At 41.7% G+C, this 26,364-nt stretch overlaps 1 protein-coding gene across 1 annotated transcript in view; it reads left to right on the forward strand.

Annotated features, from left to right (window-relative positions):
- The first annotated feature begins 5,119 nt into the window (after positions 1 to 5,119).
- ttn.2 (titin, tandem duplicate 2) overlaps positions 5,120 to 26,364 on the forward strand; it is a 201,172-nt gene continuing 179,927 nt past the window's right edge. The window contains exons 1-20 of the mRNA XM_070976040.1: positions 5,120 to 5,182; positions 11,812 to 11,915; positions 12,897 to 13,100; positions 14,526 to 14,813; positions 15,040 to 15,122; positions 15,431 to 15,645; positions 15,876 to 15,951; positions 16,239 to 16,394; positions 20,165 to 20,224; positions 20,555 to 20,813; positions 21,174 to 21,243; positions 21,351 to 21,548; positions 21,718 to 21,860; positions 22,016 to 22,164; positions 22,283 to 22,510; positions 23,327 to 23,568; positions 23,699 to 23,931; positions 24,017 to 24,181; positions 24,338 to 24,506; positions 24,612 to 26,308. Of these exons, the coding sequence (XP_070832141.1) occupies positions 11,825 to 11,915; positions 12,897 to 13,100; positions 14,526 to 14,813; positions 15,040 to 15,122; positions 15,431 to 15,645; positions 15,876 to 15,951; positions 16,239 to 16,394; positions 20,165 to 20,224; positions 20,555 to 20,813; positions 21,174 to 21,243; positions 21,351 to 21,548; positions 21,718 to 21,860; positions 22,016 to 22,164; positions 22,283 to 22,510; positions 23,327 to 23,568; positions 23,699 to 23,931; positions 24,017 to 24,181; positions 24,338 to 24,506; positions 24,612 to 26,308 (4,726 nt within the window). The 5' untranslated portion in view covers positions 5,120 to 5,182; positions 11,812 to 11,824. The remainder of the gene's footprint in view (positions 5,183 to 11,811; positions 11,916 to 12,896; positions 13,101 to 14,525; positions 14,814 to 15,039; positions 15,123 to 15,430; positions 15,646 to 15,875; positions 15,952 to 16,238; positions 16,395 to 20,164; positions 20,225 to 20,554; positions 20,814 to 21,173; positions 21,244 to 21,350; positions 21,549 to 21,717; positions 21,861 to 22,015; positions 22,165 to 22,282; positions 22,511 to 23,326; positions 23,569 to 23,698; positions 23,932 to 24,016; positions 24,182 to 24,337; positions 24,507 to 24,611; positions 26,309 to 26,364) is intronic.

Here is a 26,364-nt window from a genome sequence, read left to right on the forward strand (position 1 = left end):
CCGACAGAATGGATCAGAGAGTGCAGGCGACTGACTCCAGACCAGCTCCTATCAGCAGTTCTCTGGAGCCACTTGAGTCCAGGTTGGCTGCCGCCCCCCTCCTGTGCTCCCTGATCAGACAACGGAGAGGGGACACTGAAGAGACTGGGGTGAAAACACACTTTTGAGAGAAAATAGACCATTGCAACGCTGGCTGTGTAGTGTAATATCTCACTCCTGAAAGAGTTTGAAAATAACTTTGAACCTGAACACTACTGAGAAACGTAATTAAACAAGTAATGTTCTCAAAAAAAAGCATGGCTTCACGTTAAGTTACAGGTCATTAATTTCCTGTAGTGGAAAAGGCCCATAACACACACACATGCATGTGCACACTCAAAACACACACTGTTTGATCCAGAGTTTCTCAACGTTGGGGTCCAGACCCCTCGAGGGAACGCTGGATTCAGACAAGGACACACAAGGTTTGTAGAATTGTTATATTCACATTTGTTTGAAAAGTGTATTGAAAATATAGATAAGATTGAAATATGCTCGTAACATGATTTTAAAAGAAGTCATCTCTAAGATTCATAAGATGAATTGATTAAATGCTGGAGAATCAAATGACCTAAAAACGAGGTGGAAGAACCCGGCGGGATCTCTGTGTTCCCTGTTATATTTTATTATTCTCTATTAAGAGTTCAGTACATTTGAGTTGAATTTGAATGAACTTTGGAGTCATTCTGTTCTTAAAACTGCTGAAATAATGTCAGTGGAACTGACGGATGATGATGAAGCTTTAGCATTTTCTACTTGTCAGTCAATGAAACCCATTTCTGCCAAAAAATAATCTATCAAACGAACTAAACATCGATGGAAAGTTAAGGAATGACAAAAATAAAAAGATACGATAGTAAGATTGTAAGTTCAGTTATTTTGAAAATTACTTTTGGTGCAAAAAACAAAACACTGACTTTATAGACACAATGATGATGAAAGATCATAATCTTGAGGTAGTTTAAATTCTGTTTTTATGAGATAGGAAGTCAAAATAATACCATGCAAAGTCTGTGAAGATGGTACACGTAATAAGTCTCAACTTCAGTTTAAAAAATAAATTAATAAAGATTTAATGTCTCATAAATAATAATGAAACGAATCTTTTTTGGCAGAAAGGGGTTTCAGTATAGGTCTTAGTTTCCTCTGAATGGATCGTCTTATAATCTGAAAATCCTCTCAGTTTGGCATCATATTGGCTGATGACTGAATTACATTCGTCATTGATTAGATTAATACTGTCTGTTAGTACTGATCACTGGTCCTAATAACAGCAATAATAAGAGATGTTCATAAAGAATGAAGATGAGTTTGTCTCTGCTCTCAAGTCTCTCCTCACCTGATAAATAATGTCATCATTTTGGTCAAAATATACAGCATTTATATGTGATCAACAGTAACTACAGTAAAATCTACTTTCCTTCAGTAGAATATAAATTGACTGAAGTCATATTGGATGTGTTTGTGCTGTGTATCATTTATTGTCACTGACTCAACAGGTAAAACACAAATAAAACACGTTTTAATCCCTTACATTGCCTTAATGTCACATCTTAATCCTGAATTCTTAGGCACACGGTTACCATGATTATTAATGTGAATGTTAATAAAATTAACAGAGTTTTAATGTCTCCTCCAGTTTCATCAAATGGTTTTATTTAAGGTGGTCAAACATAATGTTTGATCTTGCTTTATTTAAGGAAAGAATATTTTAAATGTAAGGGAGTCTAAGCAACAGTTGAAGGATTTTGTTTCCGGTCTTTTGCTGTTTTGAGTTTTTTTGAAATAAAGAAATCATGTGTCCAGTGTCCTGTTTTCATCAAATCCTCCAGTACAATTTAGTATGTGTTAGTAAAAAACATTTTTATTTCAAACAAAGCTATTTATATAGTCAACAATGCACTGCTTTCCAAACAGATTTAGGTTTGTACATTCAAAAAGGAAAAAATTAAGGGGCTTTTACTGCAGAATTTTGACTGTTGAGTCATGTTATTTTATTATGAAGGAAGGAACCGTCCCGGATGTGTTGCCAGACCTGATGGTAACTTGACAGATTCAGGAAGATCAAGTAGCCAGCCAGCTAACGGAAGCTCATTGCAGTGAGGATGCCCGCCATCGCGACTCATCGGCGGTAGCGTCTTTTGACCAGCTCCGGTAAAAACGAAGCTGAAGTCAGTTAATTGAACTATAACTTATTTGGTTAGACAGATAAGAAGTTAGACTTTACTCTTACACAGTTGAATTAACTGAAAAGATTGGACGATATTTTGCATCAGTGGTAAAAAAAGACGTTTTCATAGAACGTTAGCAAAAAGGTCTGAATCAGAAAATTAACGTTAGAGTTAAGCTAGCGTTAAAACTAACGCTAATAGTTTCGCTAACGGTAGCTCATTGTAGTGTCACCTTAGCTCAGAAGTCAGTGATTTAAATGACAACATTTGTTTAGATTAGAAGTTAGCCTTTACGTAAACACAACTGACTTAACTGAAAACATTGGACGATATGTTGCACTAGCAGTAACACACGTTTTCATAGAATGTTAGCAAAAAGTATCCGAATCAGTAAACTGACGTTAAAGTTAAGATAGCGTTAAGGCTAACGTCAACTTAGCTTAGCTAACGCTAAATGCTAAAAACGCTTTTCAGTTTGAAAAATAAGAAGTTAGAAGTTTACAACATTGACTGAACTGTAAACATTACATAATCATTTAGCTTATATTAGCTAGTAGTTAAAGTTCAATGTTAATAGATTTAGTCTAATTCCAGAAGTGGTTATTTGCAAAAAGTATCTAGAGTAATGTAGTTTTGCATGAACATTATAATATCCCGCGTTCACCACAGAGGGCTGAGTAATGGCGGTCGGTCTGTCCTGTGGACTGGATAATACTGTGAGCACTGGCCTGTAAGTTTAACGTCTTTATCCATTTAAAAGTAACTCTTTCAGTTTTGCAAAGCTTTTCAATGAGCTTCAGCTTGGGTCTTGTTTACCCTACATCTTCTATGAGATTTAAAACTTGTCTGATTAGTATGATTTATTTTAGTTTTATTATTATTGTCTCTGAATGTGCATATTCTTGTCTAATTTTTTGCTCTTTTGAATAGGGCTATACAAATAGGCCTCAAGAGATGTGACACAAGACACAGACACAAGACTGTCCTCATGTTCTTGATGTTGAAGTATTTCAAGCAGTCCTTAACCCCCAAAACATGAACCAGGTCCACTGTGACAGATTTAGTGACATCTAGTGGTGAGGTTTCTAATTGCAGCTGAGTGAACGACCCTTGACCTCCTCTACAGTGGCCATGTGAAAGTCCCAGCCATTGCTTGGTTTGTTGCTTCATGGCTCTTGTAGAAACAACCAGTACATCCCCTTAAACCTGAAAGATGTGACATCTAGATACAGAACATTCTTCAACATATTATTATTATTATTATTTTTAGTTATTTATTTATTTTATTTTTTTTTTTTTTACAAAAAATAGGATTAACTACATGCAGTGAAAGTGCAGAATTATTATCAGCTTCATGCAGTTAAAGTATCAGCAGTAGAAGTAGACAGTGTGAGTTGTTAATTGACACAAACATGTACATCATAGTATAACTGCTCTATGTTTTTCATGTTGTGTGTGTGAGCTGCTGATGGATCACTTTGATTGACAGGGACAGCTCTGTTAACTGACCAGCGATCTGATTGGCTGGTCTGGGGTTATGAAAGGAGCACAGAGGAATGGGAAGCAGCCCCAACTGCCACATGGATGCTGGGAAACTTCAGCGAGTGAGTGAGTCAGTCTGATCTGAGAGCTGTGGCCTGTCACTGTCTGGCTTACCTGTCTGCTCTGAGGCTGCCATCGGTAATCCTGATCACTGCTGTGATGAAGCTGTTTACTCTGGGTTTACTGATCCTCTACAAGCAGCTTCAGTTAATTAGAGAATAAAATCAGATGTTCAGAAGGACATAGTGGGTATCTTTGCTTTGTTGTGATGAATTTGTATTTTAGACTTAGATTTTAGACTAGATTTTTTGTTGACAGAGCAGAGAGGACGAGGTCTGTCTGACCAGATGTTGCTTTTGTAGTCACGGGAGCTAACTAACAACTTTTGGATTATTTTGCAATAAATGCAGCGATAATTACTATTCATCGTTTAGTGTCCATCTGTTTGGTCCTACAGGAGCAGGTTAAGTCTGCAGCATAGGTTGACATGGTGTGTGCATTGTCTGGACACTTCCCAGCATGCATTGTCAGTTGGACGTTTATGGGGCTCATCAGAACTTTCTCACATTGTATTGAATCAGATTAAGTTTTCAGGGCTCGCTGAAGCCAGTTTGTGCTGTTGATTTCTCTAAATTCTGAGTAACAAGTTGTGTTTCCTGTTGATGCCACAGAGACTGTAAGTTGTAGTTTGTACACTGAGGCTGTTTGTAATTCTTCGAGCTAGGATGATAAAAGATTTTACTCTGATGACCGTTTTTGTGTCTCTAATCAGTGATTCTTTGTGATAATAGATAAAATTTCTGCCAACAGTCAAATCTCCCCAAACAAAACTCTGAACGTGAGCCTTCGTCCTCTTCTGTTGAGACTGACAGTTGTTTTTTTTGATGTTTCAGAGACCAAATGTATAATCAGTTGAAAATTATTGCTACATCAATCCATAATAAAAATAACTGAGTTGCAGCTCAGTTAAGATGTTTTGTCCCCAGATTTCCTCAATCTTTGGAGTAAATTTGGTGACTTCCCTCCCAGTCTCTCTCTTTGTGAAGTAAAGCGACTGACAGGTGTGACGAGTTGCATAAAATGGCTTCCCTGTCCTCCCATGATTCCCTGCAGGACCATGCAGGGCTGACCAATGACACACTGTGCCCTGTGTGATGTCACAGAGGTATAAAGCCCCCCGTCGTCCTGGTGGGTCCTCTGAGCAGAGTCAGCGTTCCCGGCCCGGACGCCTCGGCTGGAGGGACTGCTGTCAGGAGGAAAAACAAAACTACACGGCGCTGACGGCCTGTAGTTTTGTTTTTTTCTGTGGGGTTCCTTTGAGGCTCAGCTCGTTCTCCTTTCGGATTTTCTGACTAAATTTTCTGGATAAAGAGGTTTTTGATTTTCTGAAGACAGCCCACTGGGCATCCCAGGCATCCTTGTGCAGACAAGTAAGTGTCTTTAAAATTTTCCCAAGTGTTGTGATTGACAAGCAGCAGCTGACTGCTGGCTGCTGGATTCGCACTGTAACACGCAGACATTTGTCTTCAGCCTTTCCTACCAGGCTCCATTCATTTTTCCGTCACTTTTCAGAAAGTGACACTGACATATTGGAGGCTTTCTGCTGCTTTTCCATGTTGAAGGTTATTATGGGCCATCCCAGAATAGCCCCTGATAGCATCAGACTGGACTCTCAGCTGGGCGGCTGATGGCTTTTTAAGGGAATCAGCAGCAGGGCTATCAGTTGCTCCTCCAGCTATGTGCCACATGGTGACTGTCAATCAAACAGAGGTGTTGGGGGTTGGGGGGTTGCTGTTATTTTTAGTGTTTAGTGTCCTGCGTTAGATAAACCCCCCTCGTTATATTACATAGAGCTCAGTGGGGAGGAAGTGCCTGACAGGCATGGCAGGGACGCATCAGTGAAGCTTTTATTTTGGAGGAGAGTGAACAGCTGTCGGTCTGTCCTTAGGGTTTATTATTTGTAGTTTTTATTTGAAAGAATTAGAGGCTGGACTGGAGGGGCTGATCTGCAGCACTTTTGAGAACAAAGTTTAAGGAAATGAAAGAGTGGTTTTATCCTGCAGCTTTTATTTTATTTTGAAGATGCTGAGAGAGCCAGCTGAATTTTAAAAATCTGTCTTAATGGCTGATGTGTCTCCAGAAATAAATGGTCAGTGTTTGAGAAACGTGACCATGACAGTATGTTGACTCTTATTGGCCAGTTTGGATTCGTCTGGGATCACTTGTGGTTTGACGTTTCCACTGATGATCTGAATCATGGACATCAAGGAAACAGTCCTGTTAACCTGAATATTACAGTATTTGGAATGAAGTACGCTTGTTTTTTGCATTAAAATGTACAAATGTTTTTGTAAACAAACATTAAACTTCCTTCTTCAGAAGTCAAACGTGTAGAGAGAGATGAAAGTGCAGTTTTTCTGTAGCTGATACAAACAACACGTAGCAGATGTGACATGAAATGTGTTGTGGTAAATAAAACAGAGGAAAATATTTGAAAGCAAAGAAAACAACAAGGCTTCAAATCTGATGAAGAGGTTTGAGAAAAGTTCAGATCCTTTACTGGAGTAAAAGTATAAATATCACCATGTAAAAGTACTCCATTATGAGTTTAAGTCCTGCATTATAGTTAGATACAAGTCAAATGGGAAAAATAAAGGAATAAATAATTAGTATGTATGAAAAGTAAAAGGCCTGACAAAGTGCAGCGGCCTTCTTTACTGTGTGACACTGTGATCCTGTATGTATGTTTATTATTGGATTATTAGTACTGATGAATTTTTGTTTAACGTATACACTTTATGTACTTTTAGCTAGTTAAACGATACCAAATCATTATTTAATAAGATGATGTTGTATGTTTTGGATTAAAAATCTTAATCTGTCAGATGAATGAAGTAAAGTGAAAAGTAAAATATTTGCCTCTGAGGTATAGTCAAGTGTGACGCAGCAGAAAATGGAAGCACTCAAGTGCATTTTACTTTGTAGTAAATGTACTGTGCACTGCTTTCCGTCCCCTCCAGCAGCTTTAAACCTGTCGGCTGATTCATTTGTTAATAACTTGAGATGCCTGTTGAGTGTCAGACCTCCACCTCACCTCATGAACATGCCGTTGAGTCATCAGATTAAGTTTAGCTGTAACCAGATCTGTTCTGCATCGTGTTCATTTGAAGAAACCTGATTTAAACCTGATTATCTCTCCACATACTGTGACCCTCAACAAGCGTGTAAAGGCGGATTTTTCACAGTAATCTGGTTTCTCAGTTTTATACACTTTGAATTGAGAGAAATCAAAAACTAAATGAAATGAACTTAAATAAAGTAACATGTCATGTGTGTAACCTAGACAGCCAGAAATCTTGCACACTTTTAAAAGGCCTTTACATGTCGGTGGCTGTTCAGCCTCCACGAAATGTCGATGCTTGTTTGTTTGTGGCAGCAGTAAATTAACAGATGAATAACTGGATTGATGTTTGTGATCCTTATTGTAGAGAGAGTTCAATGGCTGAATTAATGGGTAGATTAATAGAATTATTATAATTATTGGTTGTGGGATTTTAAGGGTTAAAAAAACTTAAAGATATACAAATATCATTGTAAGTTCCCCATTAATGGATCTGTAAGTTCATAGGATAAGTTAAGTTGTTTTAGGATTACTTTCTTGATCGATCATTTGATATTAAAAAATGCTCAGTACACTTCCCTGAAGCCCAAGATGACATATTCAAATCCTAGTTCAAAACCCAAAACAAGTTTTATATAATAGAAGCTGAAAGAAACGAGAATTTCCACTTTCATTTTTCATTTTCACGAGAATGTTAACGATCAATCAATGATCAAAATATTTGCCAATAAAGTTTCAGATGACTTGAGATCTAGTTAAAATCAAGAATAATAACTAAGAAATTAAAGATTAAATATTGAACAGAACAGTAAAACACAAACACTGTAATATGATAACAATTACAAAACATAAATGACTTGAACTGCTATAAAAACGTTAGGCCCAAGGAGATTGAAGAAAATTCAGATTTGTAAAATAGGACGGCCTTGAGACACGCTTTATTTTTCTGTTTGAAGCTGAAATTAGCGACGGGGAGTTTTCAGTAAGTCATTGCAAGATGTTCAGATCAATCAGATGTGCTTTTGTAACCTTTGATCACCCCAGTGTGAGTCAGGTGAGGCTCGTCAGTTCGAAGTGACGTCAAACCACAGAAGCTGTCACAGATGGCAGGGACAGCCAGGGCCAATCAGAGCCAAACAAGAAACAACCAGGGCCAATCAGAGCCAAACAGGAAACAGCCAGGGCCAATCAGAGCCAAACAAGAAACAGCCAGGGCCAATCAGAGCCAAACAAGAAACAACCAGGGCCAATCAGAGCCAAACAAGAAACAGCCAGGGCCAATCAGAGCCAAACAAGAAACAGCCAGGGCCAATCAGAGCCAAACAAGAAACAACCAGGGCCAATCAGAGCCAAACAGGAAACAGCCAGGGCCAATCAGAGCCAAACAAGAAACAACCAGGGCCAATCAGAGCCAAACAGGAAACAGCCAGGGCCAATCAGAGCCAAACAGGAAACAGCCAGGGCCAATCAGAGCCAAACAAGAAACAGCCAGGGCCAATCAGAGCCAAACAGGAAACAGCCAGGGCCAATCAGAGCCAAACAGGAAACAACCAAATGAAACACAAACAGTTAATTTATCAATTTAACTAGAAATCGAAATTTCGCGTGCTGTTTTTGCTCAGTAAAACGTGTCATGAGCTGGAAGCAGGAAGTTCTATTCAGATTTTATTTGTTCAAGCTTGTTTTTCCGCATTCAGACCTTTCCCTCACATTTTCTAGTTCAGGCCCCAAAATATTTTTCAACAGTTTTCTTTGAATTTAAACCAACTTCAAATAAGTTGAAAGTTTTAAATGAGGTTTACAGTTAAATCTGTGATAGACGTCATCTTTTCACTCATGTTGTCAATGTTCAGATAGAGCTGAAACGATTGGTCCATTCATCATTAGTCTTAGTGTCTAAAATTCACTGCTTCTGGTTAAACAACTAATCAAGAAAATGATCAGCAAATAAATCGTCAATAAGAACAATCTTTAATTCACAAACAGCAGGTTTATAACAACTTTTAAAGTTTAAGATTTAAATCCGGTTGGACATTTTTGTCTGTCTTTACTGTCAACTGTCAAATCAAGACAAAATGCTAAATGAATAAATAAATAAAGAGACTCTTAAACTGTTTGTCGTTGCTCATGGTCACTTCAGCAGAGCGAATCAGCTGTCGACTCCACAGAGTCACCTCGCCACATTTTAGCAAATTAAATAAAAACAAAGTCATAAATAAAAAGAAGTAAAAAATCAAAATGAAGTACAAAGCAGAAAAAACAAAATTAGAATCATTCTTGTTCTTTTCTGTGCAAAAATAAAACATTAAATATATTGAATATGATCTTTTTTCAAATTGTTTTTCCTTTTTTATCCTAATATTTGTTTTCATTAAATTTCATCTTGCTCATAATATCACAAATATCTTTTTAATGTAAAAAGTAAATAAAAGTGAAAAATCACTAAAAATGCAGTAAAATGCTAAACGTTCATTTTTCAAGCTAAAGTGTAGCGGCTGTCTCTGAGGACAGCCTGAAGCTGAACTGGGATTGAAATGTTAGACCAGTCCCCCTCAGGGTCAAACAGGTGTTTTAATCTGCTCTGAGCTCTGCCGCGGATCATCTGGTGGTTTATCAGCCAGACCCCGTGGAGCCTGGACCACCTCCAGGGACACGGCCCCTAAAAATAAACCCTGAGACCATCTGAGTTTCACTGTCAGCAGGTCAGCTGTCCCACAGAAGACATGAAACACCACAGGACATGGCTGCACCTTCAGCCTTCAGACATTTAAAGAAACTGTTTTTGCTGTTTTTACATATTTGAGACATTGGACTGTGATCAAAAGCTTGACAGTTTCCAAACGTCCAACATATCTTTGACATCTCTGCCGTTAGCTGACATGTACAATACCAATATATCTGTCAGGCCCAAAGGCAATCATATGCTGCACTAATATATGACCTGCTATTGCAAATAAAATACCTCAAGTTGGTTCTGATACCAAAATTATGCGTTTTAAATTCCTTATTTTGAGAAATATGAACATGTTTTTTTGCTAAACCTGTTGTCATTTAACAAAAGATCTTTTCTCAGATGTTGCCTAAAACGCAGATTTATGATTTAAATAAGAATCTGAAGACGTTCAGTCCTGACAGTTCTTGATGCTCTGTGCTGTGGACATGTTTTCACTGGTGCCAAAGCTAATGTTAGATATTCTGCCCTATTTACAACAAATCCTGTAAACATTCAGCACGTTCTACCTAACTGAGGTCTGTTCTGCGGTGGTTAAAAGCAGAACGAGCAGCATTTTCCCAAAAAGATGTTTTATAGCCTCATTAAAAAAATAACCGCTCTGAATCATAACTTATGACCCTGATCTGCAGAGATCTGCCCTCCGTCTGTGGTTTGCTGTGTTGAGACGTTTCTGAGTGTCAGTTTCTGGCTGCGTAGCCTCTAGCTGATAACAGTGTGCTGGGCGTAAGGGCGACACTCTCTAACAAGGAAGCGACCAGCTGCGAGGTCTGTAAAAACAGAGCAACCAGCTGCCAGGTCGTAAGCCCCTGACCAGGAGAGGCCGCTGAGCCGGGGACCAGGGGCCGACTGAGGGTTGTGGTTACAAACCGCATTCAGCCTGAAAGGTTTTGTGCCATTTAGGGAATTTAAGCTTCTTCTCAAAAAGATCGCTGTCATTGTAAAAAGAAGCCTTTGTTGACTGAACTTTGACCTCTGTGTTTGGCACTTTGCAGTCTTTCACATTACACTGCTTCTTTTTTTGGCCCTGAATATAAGAATATTTGTTATTGATCAATTTGAACAGGAGAGGATTGTCTTGTTTCAAGACTGATTTCTTGTCCTTTCTAATATATTCTAGCGGCCGGCGTTGAATGTCCTTATTGATTCTAATGAAAATGAGTCCTGGACACGATCATTCTGCCTCTGAAAATATCTGATATGTTGTATTTTTAGAAATGTGTTGTCAGTAAATGTAGAGTAAGACTTGTTTGAAACTTTTTGATAATAGACTTACATGATTTTATGTCTCCAGAGGGAGAAGTGACACCAGCTGTTGTTGGTTCAGTGGCATTGTGGGTAATGTAGGCACCAGGTTTTGACGGGAACATGTGGGATAAAGGCGACTGGTTGTGTTGTTTAAACTGTCTGCTGTGAGTGTGACTGTCAGAGATGAAGACTGATCAAACATTTGGAGCCAATGTTTTACAGTTTTCTCTAATGGACACATTTCAGTTGCTACCATTTTTTTTTAGATTACATTTTTACATCGGATATCCAACTCTAAATTATAGACACTGGAAAGTGTCTCCAGATTGTTTTGTCAAACTTGCATTTTCACTGTTTACTGGACTTTGAAATGAGATCCTTCTGAAAAATGTTGAGGTTTCCTTTGAGCAGCTGCTCTTCTCTGCAGAAATGGTCAATAATTACACCACTTTGTAATTTTAATTTGCATCAGTAAGTCTTCAAATGTCTGGAAAGTAAAATCTTCTCTTGTCTCTTTTGAGAAAAAAGCTTTCTCCACCTTCCACTGCGGTAAACTTGTCATTCCCAGCATGCTCTTGTGTCCAGTGAACAGTGTGTTGTGATGGAGTGACTCCCCACTCTTTGATGCTTGTTACTGTGATAAAGGTGGTCATCAAGAGATACAATTGTACTATAAGTAAATAGGCAAGGTATATACTGCTATACTGCACGTTTGCTATCCTTTGATAACTATGTAAATAAAGAAATGGCTTCAGTTTTGCCTCGAATGTGCTGCGTAAATCAGCTGGATGAATGAGTGAAGGTCGAGGATTCATTCAGTTCATTTAATGTCTGCAGTAATTTTTCTGTCAATGTTTTTATTTCTGAGTTGAGCGATGAAACTTCTTGGCTGCTCTTGTGCTCCTGTTTTTCGTGTTTTGTCCTGACCGTTTGTTTTTCTGTCTTTCTTGTGTCTGCAGGGTGCCGACCAACATGTCAACACAGGCGCCGACGTTCACTCAGCCGCTGCAGAGCGTCGTGGCACTTGAGGGTAGTGCCGCGACGTTCGAGGCTCAAGTTAGTGGTAAGGAAGCTTTCAGACTGGACCGACAGTTCAAAGCTCACATTTCATTCCAGAATGTTCTTTTTTAATGGACCGTTTCAGTTGTAAAACAACTTGTAACACATAATAAAGTGTGACAATGTTCCAGTCCATTTGATTCTTAACCCATTAATAAGTGTTTGCATTGCATGTTGTTATTACTGAAACTGGCTTTAATAACTTTGGTGGATTATTATTGGTTCAGAGGAACATTTTTGCTCTCAAAGGAACATTTTTGGTCTGTCCTCTTCAGAGGTTAAGCCTAGCTTAGCACAAAGACAAGAAGCGGGAGAAAAGCTGCCAACAAATCGAGGCACAAAATAGCAAAATCAATGTTACGTTATGCTAGCTTCAAGTAGTTTTATGGTCATGCTGTGGTGTTATGGCGGCAATAGCCAGCTAATATATTGGATGATGTGCTAGCTGTTTGTAGCAAATAAAACGAGACTAAATGTGGTTTACAAAATAAAAACTGCTAAATCGTTTCGTCATTTTCGTCTCATCTTGTTTTAGTCAACAAATGTTTTTATTTTATTTTTTGGAGTTTTTATTTTGTGAACCGCATTTAGTCTTGTTTTTATTCGTCAACAATATTGCATTATATATTTAATTATAGTTATCTTCACATGACCGGCATTTACGTTGCATCCCGTCTCGTTTTTGTCACGATATTTTCGTCATAATTTTCGTTGACGAAAACAACACTAGTGTGCAGAGACCGTCACTCTTTGATCTTTATGATAAAACTATGATTCCCCCCAACTTCCAGTGTTTGTGCTAAGCTAGGCTAAGCATGTCCTGGGTTTTGTTCTGTGAGAGGGAGATAAAGCAGATAGCCATCCTGTCATCGAATTCTGGGAAAGAGCGCAAACAAGAATTTCTAGATAAATGCTGCTGCTGTTAGTATCTCACTAACAGTTAAGGATCTTGGGTTGTCTGAAAGTTTGGTTCTTTCCTCTCCAGGTTCTCCAGTTCCTGAGGTGAGCTGGTTCCGTGATGGCCAGGTTCTTTCCACCGCCGCTCTACCCGGCGTTCAGATCTCATTCAGCGATGGCCGCGCTGTTCTGAGGATCCCCGCTGTGACCGCCGCACACAGCGGAAGATTTTCCGTCAGAGCCACCAATGGCGCTGGACAAGCCACGAGCACCGCTGAACTCCTCGTTACAGGTGAGAGCTCTCACACGGCTGCAAGGACAACTGACCACAAATAGACAATAAATGACCAATAAATGACCTCAGGGACGACATATCGTGAAGCGTTTCCAGAAAAAGCAGTGGTGACACCAGTTTATGATATGAATATTAATCTTAGTACAGCTACGCTCTCCTTCAATGAGTAAAAGTTAAAAACTGTGTGTGAAAGCAGTGATCGTCCCTCTGTGCCTGAGTTTGAGTCTAAATTTAACCTGCTCTCAGCTGAGTGGTGTGGCCTGTCACTTAATCCAGTGATAAAACCAATATAGATGCAGCTGTTGCAGCATAGCTTTCCTTAAGAGGAATCTCAAGTTCATTAAGTGATTAACAACTTGAACTTGAACCAGTAAGGGTCTCATGTCTGAGTCCTCCGTTACAAAACTTCCACTTAACGAGGTGATAATAAACTAGCTTGAATACATCACAGTTCAGGCTACTAACATTTAAATGCATATGAAAATATTTAGGTCTGAATTGATTGTTTATTTGGTTTATACCAAAAAAAAAAGTTTGTGATTGGGACAGAAATGAATAAATTAAAAAGATGATAAATAAATTTATGTAATTCAAATTTGAGTCTTTAAAAAGTTACCACAGTCACAAATTTACACTCATCATTGCAAAGATCAAAGAAAAGCAGCAGTTATTGCTCTGTTTTACTTGACTGACATCAGCGTTATAAATGACAGAAATCAGCAGATGAGATCAGCTGCAGCTCATTAGCATTCATTCAGCTAACGGCTAAGATGACTGTTCTCTGGTTGACGAGCTCTCTGCAGCTGGTGTCTGTGTTCAGTCAAAGATTGTTTGTGAGTGAGACACGTCACTCTGTAACACGTCTGTACAACTGGACTGAGTGTTTGTAGTTTAATGGAACCGTCAGAGCGCTGATGATCAGCTGATCGTCTCACGTCACCTTAACAACCTCTGATTGATGTCACATCAGTGTTTTAATCTGATCAGCTTCATGATGAATGTGGAGCTTCAGTGTTTGGTGAAGTTCAGGAGGCTGCAGCTGTTAATGTGTCAGATACATTTAATGAGCACGTCATAGATTCTGCTGCTCAGCTCATTTCCAGGCTGTAGCTTCGTGTTGTGGACATTAATTAAAAACTATTGTGTTTCTGCTGTGAGTTGGAGTTATTTTTAAGTAATTGTAAATATTGAATGGCAAACCTGATAAGATTTGATAAGGAGTTCAGATTCAGTGTATAGTTGAGATACTGGATTTTAATTTGATTTAAATAGAACAGAACCCTGTCCCTTCTCCTCGTGTGTATATTAAAGGCTCATGCTTTATAGGACTCTTAAATTTAGTTTTTGTTGACTGAACTGTTGGATGCCTGACTTAGTAAACATTAAAACTGGCCTAATGAGATGAATTTTCTGTCTTTGCAGCGGAGACGGCGCCTCCAAACTTCCTTCAGAGACTGCAGAGCTCGACAGTGAGACAGGGCAGCCAGGTGAGACTGGATGTCCGCGTGACAGGAATCCCAACACCTGTGGTGAAGTTCTACCGAGAGGGAGCCGAGATCCAGAGCTCAGCCGACTTCAGGATCCTCCAGGAAGGAGACCTGTACAGTCTGCTGATCGCTGAGGCCTTCCCAGAGGATTCTGGGACATATTCTGTGACCGCTACCAACAGCAGCGGACGTGCCACATCCACTGCTGAACTGCTGGTTCAGGGTGAGGCCCTCAGAAAATTCATGAACACTCTCACGTTTTTCTACCAGTTGCAGCAAATTTAAGATTTTAATCAGGCAAATTCAAACTGCTGTTTATGGTCAGATCCAGTGAGGACTTAATAATGGAGAAATCTGAGTGTTTTTATGAATAAACCTATAACAGCATCAGAAAACATGTGATATGGATGTTGTTGTTGCCTAAACCTACATGTGTTTTTTTGCTGCAGGTGAGGAAGCTGTACCTGCTAAGAAAACCAAGACCGTCGTGTCCACATCCCAGATGACGACCTCCCAGACCAGAGTGCAGAGGGTGAGACGTACTGAAAACACACCCCGAGTCTGATCCAAGAACCAGTTTTATTGCAAACCTGGAACTTAGTAAAACAAACTTTTCCCTAAATGTTATCCAGATACTTTATATATGTTAACTAATGGAAACAAAATGCTACCAAACTGTGTCATTCCTGTGTGTTTGAAAGGTGAAACTGAACCTTGTTAACTTGGTTTCAGATTCTTTGTTGTAATCATTTGTTTTTATTCAAGGGTTCATTCAACCCTGAGCAGTTTGCAGATATCTACTTTAAATTTAAAACTCATCATGTAATTTTTCCCCCTCAGAAGATGGAGGCCAGTTTCCAGGCCACCACCATGATGGAGATGCAAGTAGAAGGAGGAATGATGACTCAGCATTTGGCTCACAAAACACCTCCGCGGGTTCCCCCGAAGCCGACCTCCAAGTCCCCACCGTCCTTTGTTTCCAAGGTGACGGGAGGACGGCAGCAGTCACCTTCACCTGTGAGACACGTGAAAGGGCCGACGCCCACCCCTGTCAGGTATGACCACTGCTACTGAGTCATGCAAGATGGCGAGGGAAGAAAGAGATCTGTACCGACTGTCACAGAATCAGTAGACTGTCAGAGAATTCAAGATACTAAAGATTTGATAGGAAAGTGACAGAAATGACCAGTGTCATTATGTTCGAGTCAGGTTTCTAGAAAAAGTCCCTGATGTTACGTTGTGTAGTGTGTTACTGTGTTGTAACCTGCTTCATCGTTGTCTGCAGACCTGTTTCTCCCTCCACCAGACTGTCCATCTCCCCCATCAGACCAGTCAAGTCTCCTGTCATGACCAGGAAACAGGTGAGCCAAACGAGCTGTTTATGAATCCAAACCCACCAAAGCTATGACGCGTTGACTGAAGTAAAGTCAGGATTTACTCATTATTAAATTTACATTCTGAATCATGCAAGCTAGTTGTTCCAAAGCGCCTTGTTATAACTAAATACTGACAGGCACCACCTTTTAGGCAGAACCAACTTTACTGCCCACCTTATGAACTCAGGACTCATGAAGAGCTGCTGCTCCAGATGTAACACATGTGTGAGACCAACCATAACCACCATCATCATGGTGCCTTCCTCCTGCAGATATCTGCCTCTTCAGAGGTCCTGCCACCCTGGAAGCAGGGAGACTATGTGGCTGAAGCCAGCTACACCACTGTGAGCAGCATGACCAGTGTGAGTAGCGCCACCCAACTTCATATGGAGAAGCACTGGGAGCAGCAGGTCTCTGCCACCAGAGAGGTGAGATGGTGGAGTTGAACTGAAAGCACTTCTTGAACGTGAACCTGCATGCAGGCTGAAAACACAGTTTCTTTGAATCGGCATCCAAATCACTCAGGATGGAGAAACCACAGTCAGGGTGAACTTGTGTGGGGGCAGATGAGTGTGAACATGATGTGACTTCATTAATATGTTTTTGAGCTTTACTTGTGGCTGCAGATTGGATAAAGGGAAATCTCAATAATACTGCAGCAATGAGCAGTGAGTCAGCAGTACACAGAAAGCATAACTTTACTAACTGTGATGATAAGAAGTGAAACAGTGCTTGGCCCAGCTCTGCCTGTGTGTTGGATGTGGAATGAACGTGTGCTGATGTGTTCATGTGCTGTGAATGCGTCAGGATGAGCATGTTTCCCAGGACGATAAGAGCGTGGCGGTGGCTACCGTGATGGCGGCCGTGGATCAGGCTCGTAGCCGGGCTCCGCCTGAGGCCACTGTGTCCAGAGAGCAGGTAGACCCCCACTGTCTGTTACCATCACCCCACCTGCTGTTCAAACTGCCACTTCATCTGTTCTCTTTTCACTTTTCCGTCTTTGTTTTCTCTGTTTTTTGTCACTTCAGCCTCTTTGTGTGTGAGAGTGGAAATATTAGCCACTAATGCTGCTTTTACTGAGCACATTCGCGCTCCCCAGAGGATGAACCTCTGTTTAACAGACTGTTACATATTTCATGATCAGTAGAATTAGCTCCACCAGCTGTTAATAAATTCTGATTTTCTTTTGTTGATTTTCTGGAAATTGGAGATTTGCTCTGAATTTTGATGGCAACCTGATTATTGTTGTTTTAACAGCAGTTAGCATTTGAGACCCACTGGGTGCAGTTTGCCTCACGCAGCTTGACAGTCTGAACAACACGTGACACCACGTGTCCATCAGAGCTAAACTCGTAAAACTCAACGTGAGCCTTTCTTGCTAAAGGTTGCGATGTGTGTAAATAAGTTAAGGTTGGAGTTTTCGGGTGTGGACTTCTTCACTTTTAATGGTGCGAAAGTTGGACCTGCTGTTGCTGAATATCTTCACTTCTTCACCTTTCTTCCCACTGTATCTGCTCTTTTTAATGAAATCAAACATGGAGTCCATCTGGTCTTTGCTTCACACTTACGGAGAGTAAACTGCATGTTTCACTCGTTGCATGATGCCTGTGATGATGATCATTTCAGTTTGGATGTTTTTTCTGTTCTTGAACATAAACTGTGGAAGTATTTTTTCTGTCTGTGGGGCTTTTTGTTGAGTATCTTCCTCCCAGCTTCGTGCCATGGATGTCCTGAGATCTATGTGCCGCTCTTTGTGTCTCCAGGCTGAGGGTGGGAAAAAGGCGGAGGCGGTGGCCACAGTGGTGGCAGCCGTTGACCTCGCTCGTGTCCGCCTGCCCGTGCATGCTGAGGGCGGTGTAGCTGAAGAGGAGGAGGCTGTAGAGGTGGAGATAAGGCAGCAGGGCAGAGAAATGACTGCAGAGAAACACGTTGCAACAAAAACACTTCCCGCTGAACCGCCAGCTGCTGTTTCTGTGACCTCAGAGCAGCACCGAGTCCAGGTCTCACAGGTTGGAGGAGTTCATGTTAGATATATGATATCTGGCAATAAGAATAGAGCTTTCTTAACCACTCAATCAACTCTGTCGGTTACTCCAGATTCAGAGAACAACAGAAATCTCCTCCCATGTGGACACTGGTGTCACCTCGTCCACAGTTCCACATTTCACAGTTTCTAAAGTTTCTGTTCCTAAACATGAACCTAGCCATGAGGTAAGGAGAGGAGCTGCAGGCCCGCCGTCATCATCCGAAAATCCTCCATTTCATCTTTAACACACGCACATCTTAACATAAGGTCTCCACTGTTTGGTCATGTGGTGTGATTCACTTTGATTCCCTCCTCACAATATCGCCCATCCTAAAATATTACATCACGTTTTCTCTTTTGAGGCTACCACAGCATTACGGCCACAGTGATACAGCAGAGTACAGTTTTCTGTCATTTCCTATGAAAAGTGATGATCCTGTTTTCTGCTACACGTCCCACAAATGTATAGTTTTACCAAGTTTGGCTTCAGCTTTTTGTTTCACTTTTGGTTTCACCTCCTTTCCCCTTTGCCCAAATTAAGATTTTTTTGGATCAACTTGTTCAACATAATGAGGAAACATTAAATCAAAACACTGACTCAGTACCAGGCAGTCAGTCTAAAGATTTTGATCCATAAGGACTGTCATCGAATCAGCAAAGATATTGATCCATAATGGCTGCTGTGGAGTCGGCTTGATGAGAAAGTGATCTGTAATGAAGCTGCTGACAGAATCTTTGACTTGATAGATCTTGTTCAGACTGTTGTGAGTTATTATGAAAAAGAAAAAGAATTTTCACTATTTTGGGAATTTAATATGAAACTTTATTGTTGTTCATCAGGCTCTGTGGCCAGTATTGATTATTGGCTATTCCCTGTTACTACTTTTTCAGTTTCTTAAGGCTGCATTGAAATGAAATATGTCAGACAGTCAGACTTCTCTTTACTCTGCCCACATTAAATGAACCATCAGTCCTGATCTGGTTGTCATCTGCACTGATGCTCTTCTCCAGGTTGTCATGCTGTGGTAACCTCTTCACTACTTTTTATCATTTCTGTAGAGGCACTCTTTAGGACTGTAGCTACCATTAAAGACACTGAGCTCAGGTGCTCAGTATTTTGTCTAGAAATTGCGGTTTACATTCTGTAATTTGGCTAATTCCAGTATTTTAAGACATAGTACTTTTACATTTGAGTATTTTAAAGCAAATAAAACAATAAAATCAGAATAAACAATTGAGATTATTCCACCAGGATTAAATATCTTGCAGCGTGGAGATTGCTTTGTAATATTTTATTGAATTGTCTCATTTTCCTACATTGAATTTTCTAATGTAAATATTTGGAAAGAAATGGTGTGAGACAGTGAGTGAACGTCACTTGAACATCTATAAACTGAATAAATGAAATACCGAAGATCCAAATGATGAGAAAAGGGGCTATTCGGAGAACTTTGAGGACTGTTTCTAGACTTGCGTCTATGCCCTGTGAGGGAAGTTAATTTCTCTTTCACTAAGAACCACCCTCCACCATGTGTCCGCTCACTAATCCTCAGATGAACTCGGACTTTGGAAGTTTAGTTTGTGACGATGGTTAACGCTCTTCTCATTGGCTCGGTCAGGTGTCCATCGCCGGCTCTGCCATCGCCACTCTGCAGAAAGAGTTAAGATCCCCCCATGCTTCCAGAAAGATCATCAAGCCCGTCAAGTCTCCCAGTCTGTCACGCAGATCAGTGGAGGTGGAGGTGCGAGTGACGCCGGAGCCCCTCCCACCGCCGTTTAAAGACGTCAGATATCAGAGTCAGTTAGAGTTACAACCGAGCGGAGCTTACGCAGTGAGTGAGGAGGAGTTTGAGGACTGGGAACCCCAGGTTGGTCTGACCCCCTCGCTGTAGTCTTCCCTTCACTTTCCCCATTTTAACCCCTTGTGGACTGTCACCTGCGTTCCCCCTCACCGTAGCAGCCAATTATACGCTGCCCTTCATCCACCTCATGAAGACTCCTCTTCGTCCTCTTCCTGTCTTGACCTGTTGACCTTCACCCGTCTGTCCTCTCTGCAGGGTTTTATCTGTTATAACCAGCTTCCACCCCTCCATCCTCACAGAAACCGCTGAGAAACACCTTGTTTTGTTCCATGTTTGATGAGCTTTGACTCATGTTGTTGTCTTTCCTCAGGAGGTGGCTGCAGTGCCCACAAGAGCTCAGGAGCCCGTTGTTCCTCCCACTCTTATTGCTGTGAGTACTGTCCTGTCCACTTCTGATGTCTCTGCACAACAAGGAGATGGATTATCAAGACATTCAGGGTCCCCAGAGGATGAATCCTGAAACCTTTGGTGATCTAGCACCATCATCACTTTGGTTTATGATCAAATACCTGCAAAACTAATGAACTACAGCCTAAGAGAGCTGCAGGCAGGGCTGTAGACTGCCTGTGTACACCTCCCAGTAGATTATCCTCCTCTTGATTTTTCCTTTTCCATTGTTAGAAAACATGTTCTTAAGTAATTCAAGTGAGGACCGAAAGCTTTCCAGGTGTCTGAAGGTGTCGCTTTTTTTGGTGTTTAGGGCCTGAAGAACGTGACAGTGACAGAGGGTGAGTCGGTGACCCTGGAGTGTCAGATCAGTGGCCACCCCTCTCCCGGCATCATGTGGTTCAGAGAGGACTACCAGATCGAGAGCTCCATCGACTTCCAGATCAGCTACAAGAACGGATTGGCCCGGCTGGTGATCCGTGAGGCGTTCGCTGAAGACAGCGGCCGCTTCACCTGCACCGCCACCAGCGAGGCAGGAACCATCAGCACATCCTGCTACCTGCTTGTCAAAGGTAAAAGTGGTAGGAAAGGGGACAAAGGCCTTTTGGAAATAGCATTGACGTTATGACGTTAGTGTTGGCTCACCTTCTTATAAATTTGGTGCAGGCCTCAGTGGTTTAGTGGTCATGTTTTGTCGCTGCTGCTTCTTTAATTTTTAATGAGATTGTAGGTTAATTCAGTCCAAAAACATAACTGGCAGAGAAGGAAGTGGAATGTAATGTTGACTGTGATAGATGTCTACAAGTTGATTTTTAAGATAGCTGTAGAAATAAATTGAAATTAATGTATGTGTGAACGTTAAGAAATCGGTTTTTGAGCTGTAGATCAGCACATTTTCAGGTTTAATACGGCACTCTTTCTATTTGTTGTAGTGTCAGAAGAAATTGAGAGCAGAGAAGAAATCACAGCTGTCACTGAAGTTGGAATCACTCAGGAGAAAATGTGAGTTGTAAAAGTCTGATGTACTGTATTATTACCCAATATTCCTGATCAGCCACGAATATCACGTGGAAGTTTGAGTGTTTGATCAAGCTGTTCGTTCCTTTCAGTGTTTCAGTCGAGACAAAGGAACAGATGGTGACGGAGGTGAGCACAGGAGAGTCTGCTGCTCCCTTCTTCATCAAGAAACCTACCGCCCAGAAGCTGGTGGAGGGAGGAAGTGTCGTGTTCGAATGCCAGGTCGGAGGAAACCCCAAACCTCACATCATCTGGAAGAAGAGCGGTGTACCACTCACTACTGGATACAGGTATAAATCTCCCTTCAGTTATTTTACTGTTAGCATCTCAAAACCTTTTCATTGCTTGGTGCAGTCCCAGGTTGGAGTTACTTGTGCTGGAGGCACAGCTTTTTCTTTCTGATCTTATCTGATCCCAGCCTTGACAGATCACAACATTGTTTTGTTTTTTTGCTATCAGATATAAAGTCGCCTATAAGAAGGAGACTGGAGAATGCAAATTGGAGATCTCCATGACCTTTGCTGATGATGCTGGAGAATACTCCATCTTTGCCAAGAATCCACACGGAGAAGCTTCAGCCTCCGCTAGCCTGCTGGAGGAAGGTATTAGCATCCTTTTGTGTCTGTGTCCAGGGATTTTAGACATATAACAGTGCCCAACTTCAAAAAGGCGTCTTCTATTCAGAGAACCCTTGAATCGACCAAGGAAAACGTTGTTGGACCAGTGACTCACAGTGTTTCTGTGTCTATGTTTACAGTGGAATATGAAGCGTACATGAAGCAGTTTGACGTGACGTATAAAACTGAAGTGACAACAACAGTGGTTCAGGAACCCTCTGTGGTTGTGAGTCAGTACGAGCTGGAACAGAAGAGGATGACAACCCCCATGAGCTTTGTCTCAGAATCGGTACTCTATTTCTAGATATGCATAGTCCTGTGACACCAACATTATACACAGTTGAAGTCATTCAGAGTTGTATTTGAGGTTGAACAGTGCACACTTTTTTTTTTTTTTTTTTTTGCAGGAATTTCTAATTTCAACCTTTGAAGAGAGGATCATCCAGGAGATTGAGCTCCGTATCATGAGGATTACCTACCGAGAGCTGGTGACAGAGGATGGAGAGCTGATAGTGACTGCAGCAGACGAGGAGGCAGTGCAGCCGGCCTTTGACACACCTGTCAAAAACTACAGGATCATGGACGGCATGGGTGTTACTTTCCACTGCAAGATGGGTGGAAATCCTCTGCCAAAGGTACTGAGTCGAACACCTTACCAAAGTATAATCTAAATGTGACAACCGTGTCCAAAATATAGAACACAACGTTTTACCAAAGCTGGGTATGTGTCTCATGTATGGTTCATGAGTACTTACGTTTTTACAATTTCATTATCATTAGGTTTTTGGCCTTTGTGACTCCCGCTATTGGTTATTTTCATTTTTATTTTCAATGCGTCTGCAGGCTTGCTTTAGAGCCTCTGATGAATAATCTGATTTTTTGTTGTTGTTGTTGATCGGACAGTATAGCTGTAAGTTATGGACAGTTTTGTCCATGTCACAAAGAAATTTATTTCATATCTGATTATGCTGAAAAACAAGCACAAAGTGTCTCTCAGGTCTCTCTGGGATGGATGTAATGGGAGGTCTTTTTATTTAAAGTTTGACTAATGCTTAGAAGTTACAGCGTCCATACAGATTTGAACTTTAACTGTAGTTCCCCCATGTGGCATAATAAGCCTATATTTCACAAAGACCTAATGCATTAATGGGGTGTTTACTATATGAGTCTGATTCACAAACTTACAAGAATACAACATAAACATATTCACAACAGAGTTTTAGCTCCAAGGGTAAATAAGTTTGGGGCTTTTAGCCTCTTGTGAATCTGCTCAGTTGCCAAAAAGTGTTAAAATCTGTTGCAAAGCGTACCATAGATGTCAGCGTAATTGTGCATATAGCACAGACCTTTCTTTCTCTATTAGAGAAGATAGTTTTACTAAAGACTGCTTTGCAGGTCTTAATACTGAGAAGTTAAATTGGTGTATGAAATGATCTCTTTTCTACTGCCAGATTGCTTGGTACAAAGACGGCCAGCGCATCAGACCTGGTGGCCGTTACCAGATGGAGGTTCTGCAGGACGGACGAGCCAGCCTTCGTCTGCCTGTGGTGCTGCCAGAGGATGAAGGCGTGTATACTGCCTTTGCAACTAACATAAAGGGAAATGCTGTCAGCTCTGGGAAGCTCTATGTGGAGCCGTCCGGAGCTGTAACACCTCAGAGATACACACCACAGCCAGCAATGCAGAGGATCAGGTAAGTTTTAATATACTCACACTGGCACTACCAGCCCCAGTAGCACACGCCCGCTGCAGTGCAGAATTCAGTTTGAAAGCACCTTAATGCTTAATCATGACTTTAATACTTGGGTCTCCTCCTTTCTCAGATCCACGTCTCCTCGCTCTCTCAGCCGGTCACCCGGCCGTTCTCCCAGCCGTTCTCCTGGACGGTCTCCTGCCCGAAGGCTTGACGAAACAGATGAGGCTCAGCTGGAAAGACTCTACAAACCTGTGTTCGTCATGAAACCTTCCTCAATAAAATGCTCTGAGGGGCAAACTGCCAGATTTGACTTGAAGGTTGTTGGCAGACCCATGCCTGACACATACTGGTTCCACAATGGTAAGAGAGCCGACAAATTCTACAAATAGACCATTCATCTGATGCTTCTGCCAGTTGTAAAACTCCTTTATCCTCCTTTTCCAAGGACAACAAGTGGTCAATGACTACACCCACAAGATAGTAATTAAAGAGGACGGTACCCAGTCCCTGATCATCGTACCAGCCATGCCACAAGACTCTGGAGAGTGGACAGTCATCGCTCAGAACAGAGCTGGACGGACGTCTGTCTCTGTAACTCTTACTGTTGATGGTAAGTCTGTGTCAGGTGGGATAATCTTTTTGATGTATGTCATTACGATGATCGGCACCCAGTCTTTAGAGTGCATTCACCAGACAACTCTGTCAGCTCCAAAAAAATCTAATATTAAATGCTGTGTTGTTCTGCATTGTTTTTCACCATCCACAGCTAGAGAAAGCCTGGCACGCCCTCAGTTTGTTGAGAAGCTGAAGAACATCACTGTAAAGCAGGGCACTCTGGTTGAGCTGGCTGTCAAAGCCATTGGAAACCCCCTGCCTGATATTGTCTGGCTGAAAAACAGTGACATTATCACCCCACACAAGCACCCACATATCAAGTATGTGCCTTTAATTTTAGCTATGAATGATTTTTGAAATCTTTTGACACAGGATTGGTTTAGTAAATGTTCTGATCAATGTATCTGAATGGTTACGCATTTCAGGATTGATGGAACTAAAGGAGAGGCCAAATTCCAGATCCCATCTTCTTCAGGCTCAGACAGCGCCTGGTACACTGCTACAGCCATCAACAAGGCTGGCAGAGATACCACTCGTTGCAGAGTCAATGTGGAGGTGGACTTCACTGCTCCTCAAGCTGAGAGGAAGCTCATTATTCCCAAAGGAACCTACAAGGCCAAGGAGATAGCAGCACCTGAGTTGGAGCCCCTTCATCTGCGTTATGGTCAGGAGCAGTGGGAGGAGGGAGACCTTTATGACAAAGAGAAGCAGCAGAAACCACAGTTCAAGAAGAAGCTGACCTCTATCCGAATGAAGCGCTTTGGCCCCGCTCATTTTGAGTGCAGACTGACTCCTATTGGTGACCCCACCATGGTAGTGGACTGGCTGCATGATGGCAAACCTCTGGCAGCTGCAAACAGGTTGCGCATGGTCAATGAATTTGGCTACTGCAGTCTTGATTATGAAGTTGCTTATGCTAGAGACAGTGGCGTCATCACTTGCAGAGCCACAAACAAGTTTGGAGTCGACCAGACCTCAGCCACCCTGATTGTCAAGGATGAGAAGGGCCTCGTTGAGGAAACACAGCTTCCTGAAGGCAGGAGGGGCCCGCACAGAATGGATGAGATTGAGCGAATGGCTCACGAGGGAGGACCTGCAGGAGTCACTACCGACGAGGAATTCGAGAAGACCAAACCTGAAATTGTGCTGCTTCCTGAACCTGCCAGAGTGCTGGAAGGTGACATTGCACGATTCCGCTGCAGGGTGACTGGTTATCCTGCACCTAAGGTTAACTGGTACCTCAACGGACAACTTATTCGCAAAAGCAAAAGATACAGACTTCGTTATGATGGTATCTATTACTTGGAGATTGTTGACATTAAGTCCTATGACTCAGGAGAGGTCAGGGTGGTTGCAGACAATCCTCTGGGCACAACTGAGCACACTGTGAAGCTGGAGATCCAACAGAAAGAGGACTTTAGATCCGTACTGCGCCGTGCTCCAGAATCAAAGGCAGCAGAGGCTGCACACGAGCCTGGCAGAGTCGGATTTGATGTTGTGAAGGTCGACCGACCTGGTGAGACCACACAGGACAGGGAAGTTGTTAAGCTGCGTAAGACACAGAGAATTGTTCATGAGAAAACCTCAGAGGAGTCAGATGAACTGAAGAGCAAGTTCAAGCGCAGGACAGAGGAAGGTTTCTACGAGTCCATCTCTGCTGTGGAGTCCAAGTCTCGCAAGAGGGACGACTCCTATGAAGATCTATTAAAGAAGACTAAGGAGGAGCTGCTTCATCACTTGAAGGAGAAAGAAGAAGCTGAGAAAAGGTTGCTGGAAGAACAGGGCAAAGTCACCATCCCCACAATTAAACCAGAGAGGGTCCAGCTGTCCCCCAGCATGGAAGCACCCAAGATTCTGGAACGCATTACAAGCAAGACAGTTGCTCCAATGGATGAAGTTCGTTTCCATGTTAGAGTCGTCGGTAGACCGGAACCCGAGTGCCAATGGTTCAAGAACGGCATTCTGGTGGAAAAGTCTGACCGTATCTACTGGTACTGGCCTGAGGATCATGTGTGCGAACTGGTAATCAGAGATGTCACAGTAGAGGACTCTGCCAGCATCATGGTTAAAGCCATGAATGTTGCTGGGGAGGCCTCAAGCCATGCCTTCCTGCTTGTGCAAGGTAAAGTCATTTCATACGAAACTCTCTCTGATAATATGATCAATATTTATGAACGT

Source organism: Chaetodon trifascialis, chromosome 12, assembly GCF_039877785.1.
Source record: "Chaetodon trifascialis isolate fChaTrf1 chromosome 12, fChaTrf1.hap1, whole genome shotgun sequence".
Classification (NCBI taxonomy): domain Eukaryota; kingdom Metazoa; phylum Chordata; class Actinopteri; order Chaetodontiformes; family Chaetodontidae; genus Chaetodon; species Chaetodon trifascialis.